General features: G+C 35.0%; 1 protein-coding gene across 1 annotated transcript in view; it reads left to right on the forward strand.

The window, feature by feature from the left end:
• The window catches only part of LOC111087882 (delta-type opioid receptor-like), a 39622-nt gene that overhangs the window by 18221 nt on the left and 10647 nt on the right, over positions 1-10754 (forward strand). Inside the window, exon 2 of the mRNA XM_022396154.1 lies at positions 5717-5904. Within this exon, the coding sequence (XP_022251862.1) occupies positions 5717-5904 (188 nt within the window). The remainder of the gene's footprint in view (positions 1-5716; positions 5905-10754) is intronic.

Consider the following 10754-nt stretch of genomic DNA (forward strand, 5'->3'; position numbering starts at 1 on the left):
ACAAGGTTCTATCAGTAGAAGCTGTAACCAAAAACTCCATCAGCAGAAACTGTGTACAAGGTTCTATCAGTAGGAGCTGTAACCAAAACTCCATCAGCAGAAACTGTGTACAAGGTTCTATCAGTAGAAGCTGTAACCAAATCCTCCATCAGCAGAAACTGTGTACAAGGTTCTATCAGTAGGAGCTGTGTACAAGACTCCATGTTTCAACAGAAGTTGTACACGAGACTTCATGTTTCAGTAGGAGCTGTATAAAAGACTCCATCAGTAAGAATTGTGTACAAGACTCCATCAGTAGGAACTGTATACAGGACTCCTTCAGTAGAGACTGTATACAAAACTCCGTGTTTCAGTAAGAATTGTGTACAAGATTCCATCAGTAGGAACTGTATATAGGACTCCGTGTTTCAGTAAGAATTGTGTGCAAGACTCCGTCAGTAGGAACTGTATACAGGACTCCGTGTTTCAGTACGGGTTGTATAGAAGACTCCTTAGAAGGAGTTGTGTACAAGATTCTACAGAAGGCACGTTAAACTGTTACTGTTAATAATAGTAATATCCGAGGTAGGAAACTGAAATTTTTACAAGTGCTTGTAAGAGACAGACGATGATCGAGTGCATATTTTTGCCATCAAATACAGTGTACATCTATAATACTGGGAATCGCCACAAGTTTGGGGATGAGTCAACATTTTAAGGAAAACTGATTGCTGACAAGGACAGATATAGTCTCATTCCCTCAAGACCACGATTCACCCTCTAGCAAGATCACTATCCATTGTCTAGTAAGTCCACGATTCGCTCTCTAGCAAGATCACGATCCACTGTCTAGTAAGACCACGATCCACTCTCTAGCAAGACCACGATCCATTCTCTAGCAAGATCACTATCCACTCTCTAGCAAGACCACGATCCACTCTCTAGCAAGATCACTATCCACTCTCTAGCAAGATCACTATCCATTGTCTAGTAAGTCCACGATTCGCTCTGTAGCAAGATTATGATCCACTCTCTAGCAAGATCACTATCCATTGTCTAGTAAGTTTTACATATTTATAAGTAACTACTTATATTTATTCAACTACTTCACTAAAGTTTACTGTCTTTTAATGGTGTGAATTCTTAAGCTCACTTCAAGTATTTTCATATGTATCAGTTTATAACAAAGTATGACTGTGTTTCAGCTCTACACACTTGTCGTTTTCGCTGTGACATTTCTCCTACCCATGCTTGTTTTAACTTATGCCTATGCTGCATTAGGCTTGAAAATGTGGAAGCATAGTGCTCCGGGCAATGCCCACGACATACGAGACAGTCAGCAACATCAGTCTAAAACAAAGGTAAGACATATAAACTGTCTGTTTTAATAAACATGGATATGGTTGTAATACTTTACGTTACTTTAACAGCGTCACAGAATTTGTATGGCATATGTATCTTTGTGGGACCCGAGTGCATATTCAATTCACGTGCTATATTGTTTATTAAATTCTATTGCGAATAAACACTACCAGATGAAATATTTCAAAAGTTTTTAATTAATTTCTCGAGAGTACGTAACTTCTCAAATAAATATCATATTTCATACTTGTATGTATTCATATCTTTGTAATTTCGAAAATATTTGATTCTTATACGTTTTTTAAGAAACAATTAATTGCTTATTTGTTTATTTTGACTTTCGCGCAAAGCTACACGAAGGCTATCTCTGATAGCCGTCCCTAATTTAGCATAGAAAGACTAGAAGGAAGGCAGCTAGTCATCACTACCCGCCGCCAACTCTTTGGATACTTATTTACCAACGAATAGTGGGATTGACCGTCACGTAATAACGCCCCCAAGGCTGAAAGGGCGAGTGTGATTGGTGGGACGGGCAACTGAAGCCGTAACCCTCAGATTGCGAGTCAAGTGCCCTAACCACCTGGCCAGAAACAATTTAAAATGTTTATCTTTATTGTATAATTTAATTATCGATCTTCATTCTCTTACAATTTTCATATAAAGTATCTATTTTATAAAACCATAAACTGTATATTTGTTTTGAATTTCGAAAAACAAATCATGCAGTTTGAAAGTTTGAAAGAATTTAAAATAACTGGAGTACAATAAAAATATTTTTTTGCAATACCAAGTTTATAATATATTGTTTTGTTGATGATAAGCGCAAAGCTACACCTATCTGTATTCTGCCCACCATAGGTATCGAAACCAAATTTTTAGTGGTATAAACCCTCAGACATACATCCAAACCACAGGTGAGAAGCAAATTATAAATTACAAGGAAAACGACATTTTTTCTATCTGTTAACCAAAGGTTGTATTTAATACATGTAATAAGATTAAATTAGTTTTATTTTCATTTATAAATCTGTTTTCAGATTTCTTTTTCTTTTCAGAGTTTTTTTTTTGTCCATTAAAGCAGTTTAACTCAGTGGCCTTGTCGACGAAACGAAACTCGATATGGTCGAGTGCAGAATAATTTAACTAAGCTTACTTTATCACTAAGCCTACCTTATCCTGTTCTACAAAAACATTTATTTTCTTATCATACTTAGAGCCTAGCCTGGCCTGGCGGTTAGGATACTCAATTCGCAATTTGACGGTTGCGGGTTCGAATCCCTATCACTAAACACGCTTACCCTTTCAGCCGTGGGGCATTATAACGTAAAAGTCAATTCCACTATTGGTTGTTTAAAGTGTAGCCCAGGAACTGACGGTGGGTTGTGTTGATTAGCTGCCTTACCTCTAGTATGTCACTATTAAATTAGGAACGGCTGGTACAGATAGTCTTGCGCGAAATTAGCTTTAAAAAATTATTCTTCTTCAACCTCATAATTCTAATGAAGTATAAAAAATGATAAATCTCGCTTTTCACAAACATTCAACAAAAATCAGAACTGTGTTGTTCACAGTGAACTTTTATTTTAGCAACGTATCACAAGATTAAGCGCTTATCACTTCCTTCCGACTCCTACAGAAATCGCCACTGAGCTTGAAGCGTTGTTGCTTTAACAGTTCCAACGAGCAGAAAATGAATTCTAATGACGAGTTTAGATAAGTAGCCTATGGCTTCTTTGAGCAAGGACATCATACCATGACAACCGAGGAATAGAAAAAGCGATTGGCTGGGAATCAATAAATCTACACTTGTGTTCACGTTAGAAGGACACAATAATGCTACTTTGTTCAAAATCATTCCTCCTATGAGACTACGATTATCAAATTATGCTCAGAAAAAATTCATTAAATTCTTGAACACCAGTGACTTTGCCTGGAACATGCTAAAATCAAATCAAAATTTTCAATTAAACTATTTAGATATATAACTAAATAAATAAAACTTTTTTACTCAATAAGTTTCAGCTGTGAATTATATTATTTTTATAATTGTGTAAAAATGACTACAAGTTAATTTTCTATAATTTTATTATTTAGCAGGAGTCAACTATAATGAGTCATATCAACTAGTTTCTGAATTTATTAATGTTACAAAACAATATTATAGGAAATATAAAACAAGAGTCAACAATAATGAGTCATATCAACTAGATTCTGAATTTATTAATGTTACAAAACAATATTATAGGAAATATAAAACAAGAGTCAACAATAATGAGTCATATCAATTAGATTCTGAATTTATTAATGGTGCAGAACAATATTATAGGAAATATAAAACAGGAGTCAACAATAATGAGTCATATCAACTAAATTCTGAACTTATTAATGGTACAGAACAATATTATAGGATATATAAAACAAAACTAGAATTTTGTATTTGAGTCTTATGCTTCAGGTAGATCAGGTTACCTTCTTTTCATGATGTCATAGTATGTTTTATTTGAGTTCTCTGCTTCAAGTAGATCGGGTTACCTTCTTTTCATGATGTCATAGAGTTTTTTATTTGAGTTCTCTGCTTCAGGTAGATCAGGTTATCTTCTTTTCATGATGTCATAGTATTTTTTATTTGAGTCCACTACTTCAGATAGATCAAATTCCCTTCGTTTCATGATGTCATAGTATGTTTTATTTGAGTTCCCTGCTTCAGGTAGATCAGGTTATGTTCTTTTCATGATGTCACATCAAGGTAGGATTTTGGAATTTTATACCAAATATCCTGTGTTACTCTTCACAATTCATCAAAGTTTTTGTCACCTTTGACCTTCTCAGATTTTACATAAGACCCGACTGTGTCAAGAATGTTCATATTGGGGATATGTGCAGACCAAACTCTTATTGTGAATGTTTCATAGGTCCCTTCACTGTCAATATATACCTTCATCATATTTGCTGCGCGCTTGCGATCGTGGTCTTGCTAGAGAGTGGATAGTGATATTGCTAGAGAGTGGATCGTCGTCTTCCTAGAGAGCGGATCGTGGTTTTGCTAGAGAGGGGATCGTGGGATTACTAGACAGTGGATCGTGATCTTGCTAGAGAATGGATAGCGGTCGTGCTGTAGAGTGGATCGTGGTCTTGCTAGAGAGTGGATCGTGATCTTGCTAGAGAGTGGATCGTGGTCTTACTAGAGATTGGATAGTGATCTTGCTAGAGAGTGGATCGTGGTCTTGCTAGAGAGTGGATCGTGGTCTTACTAGACAGTGGATAGTGATCTTGCTAGAGAGCGGATCGTGGTCTTGCTAGAGAGTGGATCGTGGTCTTGCTAGAGAGTGGATCGTGGTCTTACTAGACAGTGGATAGTGATCTTGCTAGAGAGTGGATCGTAGTCTTGCTAGAGAGTGGATCGTGGTCTTACTAGACAGTGGATAGTGATCTTGCTAGAGAATGGATAGCGGTCGTGCTATAGAGTGGATCGTGGTCTTGCTAGAGAGTGGATCGTGATCTTGCTAGAGAGTGGATTGTGGTCTTACTAGAGATTGGATAGTGATCTTGCTAGAGAGTGGATCGTGGTCTTGCTAAAGAGTGGATCGTGGTCTTACTAGACAGTGGATAGTGATCTTGCTAGAGAGCGGATCGTGGTCTTACTAGACAGTGGATAGTGATCTTGCTAGAGAGTGGATCGTAGTCTTGCTAGAGAGTGGATCGTGGTCTTACTAGACAGTGGATAGTGATCTTGCTAGAGAGTGGATCGTGGTCATTCTAGAGAGTGGATAGTGATCTTGCTAGAGAATGGATCGTGGTCTTGCTAGAGAGTGGATCGTGGTCTTACTAGACAATGGATAATGATCTTGCTAGAGGGTGAATCGTGGTCTTGCTAGAGAGTGGATCGTGGTTTATTCAACCACTTCACTAGTATTGTTGTTTTAGATATTTATAAGTAGCTAATCATAGTTATTCAACCACTTCACTAGTATTGTTGATGAATCACATTGTTCCAATATCATTAATGGTATTCCTAATTCATGAATCACATTGTTCCAATATCATTAATGGTATTCCTAATTCATGAATTACATTGTACCAATATCATTAATGGTATTCCTAATTCATGAATCACATTGTACCAATATCATTAATGGTATTCCTAAAACATGAATCACATTGTACCAATATCATATTCCCAATTCTTGAATCGCATTGTTCCAATATTATCAATTATATTCTCAATTCTTGAATCACATTGTTCCAATATTATTAATGGTATTCCTAATTCATGAATCACATTGTTCCAATACATTTTTCACTCATGATATATGAAGTGTGTTATTATTGACACGTTTTTTTAAAGTGAAAGGTAGATCTCTGATTTTTCACACAGGTATTACGCCATAATGTATCCTCTTGGCTTGCAGTGGACTAAGTCCAAGGGAACAGCCATCATAGCCGTCATTTGGACAGTAGCTTGTGGTGTGTCTAGTGTCCAGTTGATTCACGGACGGGCAGAAGTGTTCTTTTTACAAGGCCAGATGTTTTACGACTGCAATGAAGTTATGGGTGAATTCGATAGTAAGGTGTGACTTTTAGTAGTTCATTAACTTTTAATTTAGTAATTTTCTCAGGCTACGTAATTTCTTTTCCCACTTTTAAAGACGGAGACTAGGACAAATATTATCAACATTCTGACTATGGCTAAATATAATAATCCACACTACAGTGAATTTACCAACCTAGGCGGTATCCTTCAACTTGCCATCAAAACATTATATCACCATACACGATTTGATCCACTCGCTTCAGTTGGCATCAAAGGCAATCAATGAAATGTAAATCATTCCATCAGATTCACAAAAACCTGATTTACGGTATTTGGAAATGTCCATATACTCTCTGAAGGCTGTATGATTCTGTTCTTTAACATCTACTCTATATTGATACTTCCCATGTCCCTAGCGCTTGAATGAAGCCTTTGCATTGTTTGTGTATATGTGGGAGCGTTTAATCCATTCAGTTGGCTGACCAATAAATACATTGGAAACTAAACCAACAAACCATCGATCATTTGATGCTTTCTTGCATCAAGGCTACTTGTACAATCTTGAACCATCAGCATTGGAAGTCGTGCATTTGTGTTACCATCAAATTATGCTACCTCCATTTTGTTTGCCATCTCGATGACATATCCAGCAAGAATCTGGATAGGCAATTACCGATAATTATAGAACCTCATCCGCTTTTGGGCAGATCAATGTCCGAACTAATGCCGCCTGCTTTCTGGATAAGAAAGCATTCATTTCAGGCATTCTGTCATCTCACTAGATCTCGTCTGTAATAAAACTTGCTGAAGTTCCAGGCTAAGAAAATATGTTGTGAAACCAACAATGCCAGTTCTCTTTAAGATGGAATCTCCACACACATGACTCACCAGTAGAAAAAAACAGTCACTCACTACCTGTACAGTAATTGTTAGGTTATATCAATCTTTGTTAAAAGAAAGCACGTGTGATTTCTTGTTGACTGACACATTTCCATGATTAACTAGTTTGAAAAGAACTTAGTGACTCCATTCATCGCCTTTCTGTATTGAAACCTAAACTTGAAACATACAGAATATTTTACAAATTTATAAAATAACAAAGGGATGAAACAAATGGTTTTTAAAATGGAATCAGTGTGCCTAACTATGCTTTAAATTATGACTGTTGTCAATGTCGTTTCTTGGTATTTAATACAGTGTTTATTCGATATTTATTACCAGTGTTAAGTTGGTATTTAGTATCAGTGTTAAGTCGGAATTCACTACGAGCGTTAAATCTGAATGTAAGCAATATTTATCCTTAACTGAATCCCACTGTTGTTGTTGAAGATATTTATAAGTAGCTAATCATAGTTATTCAACCACTTAACTGATATTTGTTGTTGTAGATATTTATAAGTAGCTACTTATAGTTATTCAACCACTTCACTAGTATTGTTGTTTTAGATATTTATGAGTAGCTACTTATAGTTATTCAACCACTTCACTAGTATTGTTGTTTTAGATATTTATGAGTTGCTAATCATAGTTATTCAACCACTTCACTAGTATTGTTGTTTTAGATATTTATGAGTTGCTAATCATAGAATATTATTAATGATATTCCTAATTCTTGAATCACATTGTTCCAATATTATTAATGATATTCCTAATTCGGGAACAATGCGATTCAAGAATTGGGAATATCATTAATAATATTGGAACAATATGATTCAAGAATTAGGAATATCATTAATAATATTGGAACAATGTGATTCAAGAATTAGTAATATCGTTAACAATACACTTCATATATCATCAGTAGAAGACTTGTTTCAACAATTGATATTGTAGGTATTTCTTATATTATGATTTTAAAATATTTACTCAATGATTAATAAATGTAAAGTCAACATACGTTTAAAGTATCGATAAATCTATCATTTACTTTACAAAGTTTGTCCCTCTCTGTGGTGGTTCACCAGTAAGCCTGATGACTCATAACGCTAAAAACCGAGCTTGGATAACCCGTTGTGAGCACATCACAGATAGCTCGTTGTGTAGCTTTGTGGTTTTAAAGGTTAGTGACGTTAGGCTTACTGAAACTTATCACCAGTCTTAATGTTAAACCAAAACAAAGCTGTACGTGTACTAGTAAGCTGCCCTATAGATTTTTACTTTATAAATACACAAATGTCGTTAACAATATACTTCATATATAATCAGTGAAAAATAATGTGAGTTACAACAACTAAGACCAATCAATTTTTGTGAAAACTGTCAATAGACCAATCACAAACCTGCTTTCATGTATTCTTAAAAGTTCTATTTCCTCTCAAAACTTCGAGGTGCGAGTACTTTACATCTATAGTTCAAAGCTCTTCAAAATCAATAAAATAAGAAGCAAAACCTATATTTTATTGGTACAAAAACGTTCTTAGATGATGGTAACGTTCCACAAAAGTAAAAAATGGTATGCTGTAAATCCCAAACTATAAGGCTCGAATATAGTGATCCATTTACTACCTTATCCCATCATTACCTGTTTATTAACAAATGATAAATCTATAACTATAAAAGAGCGTATCTCTGTGTAATCGCCATAACTCCAAGAGGAAAGAACCTAGAAACCTGAAATTTTGCCCACATGCTAAGTGGACCCTGAGGGTGTGCACCTGGGTGTTATTACTTATTCGGGTGCGTGCGCGTGCGCATCTTTTTATGCCAAAAAACACATAGAAAAGAAATGTACTTGTGCATGCGCGCATGCGCATCTTTTAAAAGAGGCAAGCTAGCGAAAAACCACATATAAAATAAGTGGTTCCTTATATTACAACTTCTAATATATAGAAAAAGCCAGTACGTTTTGTTAACAATGCGTTTCAGCGATGGCTTTCATGTCATGTTGCTTAGCAATAGTATTATAACCTAATGTTGTTGTTAAGAGGCTATGTGCTAAAAGTATAAAATGAAATGTATAAACTACGAAATTCGAAAAATATACTTGTTGTTTTCTAATTTCGAGGCTCCATTAATTAAAGAGGTTTGTTTTTATTATTTAAGTTTACAAGTCAGAAAGAAGGTTACCTTTATAAACAGGCCACACCCCATAAAGGACCAACAAAAGTATATAAGTTATACTTTTTATACTAAAATGGGTTCAGAATACACATACTGACATAGTCATCTAGAATATATCAACCTAATAACCCGAGCGAAGCCGCGTACTTTCGCCAGTATTAAAATAAACAAACAGAAATTATAACTAACTACATAATGTGAACAGACATTATGCTCACCAGTAGAAGGATATGACTTTTTAACTGCTACGAAACAATTCCAAAAATGTTGTTAGGGAGGGATGTTTTCCATAAACCATGTTCAGTTCTTTATGTACTAGTTTATCTGTAAAGAAAACCTTTAAGAATAAAGGGGGTTTTGAATTCAAGAGTCTTGCTCAGTGGTAACTCTAAATATACTAGTTTTACTCTGTAAAGAAGACCTTTCGGAATAAAGGGGTTTTGAATTCAAGAGTCTTGCTCAGTGGTAACTCTATATATACTAGTTTTACTCTGTAAAGAAGACCTTTCGGAATAAAGGGGGTTTTGAATTCAAGGGTCTTGCTCAGTGGTAACTCTATATATACTAGTTTTACTCTGTAAAGAAGACCTTTCGGAATAAAGGGGTTTTGAATTCAAGAGTTTTGTCCATAATAACTAAAATATCGTATAGCCTGAAGGTAAGGGGTAAAATTTTGTACAGCCTGAAGGGTTAAATACCTTATAGCCCGTAAGTAAGGAGTTAATTACTATATAACCCAGTCAGCAATTAGAATAAAAACGAAATAGAAGTTTGCTCAATACGGTTAAATTGGGTACTTTTAGGGATTATTTCAGTATGCTATGATTTTCTTACACATTCATTTGGATAGGTGTGTAATACAATAGTGGGTACTTTTAGGGATTGTTTCAGTATGCTATGATTTTCTTCTTATCTTTATTTGGATGAGTGTGTAAACAATATGATTAAACTGGATACTCTTAGGGGCTGTTTCAGTATGTTATTATTTTCTTACACATTTATTTAGATATGTGTGTAATACAATAGTGGGTACTTTTAGGGGTTGTTTCAGTATGCTATTATTCTCTTACACATTGATTTGGATAGGTCTGTAATACAATAGTGGGTACTTTTAGGGGCTATTTCAGTAAGCTATTATTTTCTTACACATTTACTTGGATAGATGTGTAAGACAATAGTGGGTACTTTTAGGGGCTGTTTCAGTATGTTATTATTTTCTTACACATTTATTTGGATAGGTGTGTAAGACAATAGTGGGTACTTTTAGGGGCTGTTTCAGTATGTTATTATTTTCTTACACATTTATTTGGATAGGTGTGTAATACAATAGTGAGTACTTTTAGGGGCTGTTTCAGTAGGCTATTATTTTCTTACACATTTATTTGGATAGGTGTGTAAGACAATAGTGGGTACTTTTAGGGGCTGTTTCAGTATGTTATTATTTTTACTTGCTATCTTTTTTTTTGATGAGTTTGTAAAACCTGGGTGTTCGTACTAAACTATTTTCGCTACTGTAATGTATTAGCCTAGTAGTCAGTGTGTGTGTATATAGCTTTGAGTAGATATTCAAAACCAACCAATCAAGAATCTCGTGATGTATTATCTCAGCCTACCTGCTGAGCACTTGTAACTAGCGTCAGGTACAGTCTTGGTCAAAATAATTGAATATTTTGTAATAAGATCATTATGACTAAGATGCTACAAATACACTAAGCGCTGTCAAACTGAGAAACAGATGTTATAATAAACATCTACATATGTAATTTGTATGATGAGACAGGTTCTATGGACATCACGAACGATTTATTAGAACAGCAAACAA

This window comes from Limulus polyphemus, unplaced genomic scaffold (assembly GCF_000517525.1).
Source record: "Limulus polyphemus unplaced genomic scaffold, Limulus_polyphemus-2.1.2 Scaffold2800, whole genome shotgun sequence".
Classification (NCBI taxonomy): Eukaryota; Metazoa; Arthropoda; class Merostomata; order Xiphosura; family Limulidae; genus Limulus; species Limulus polyphemus.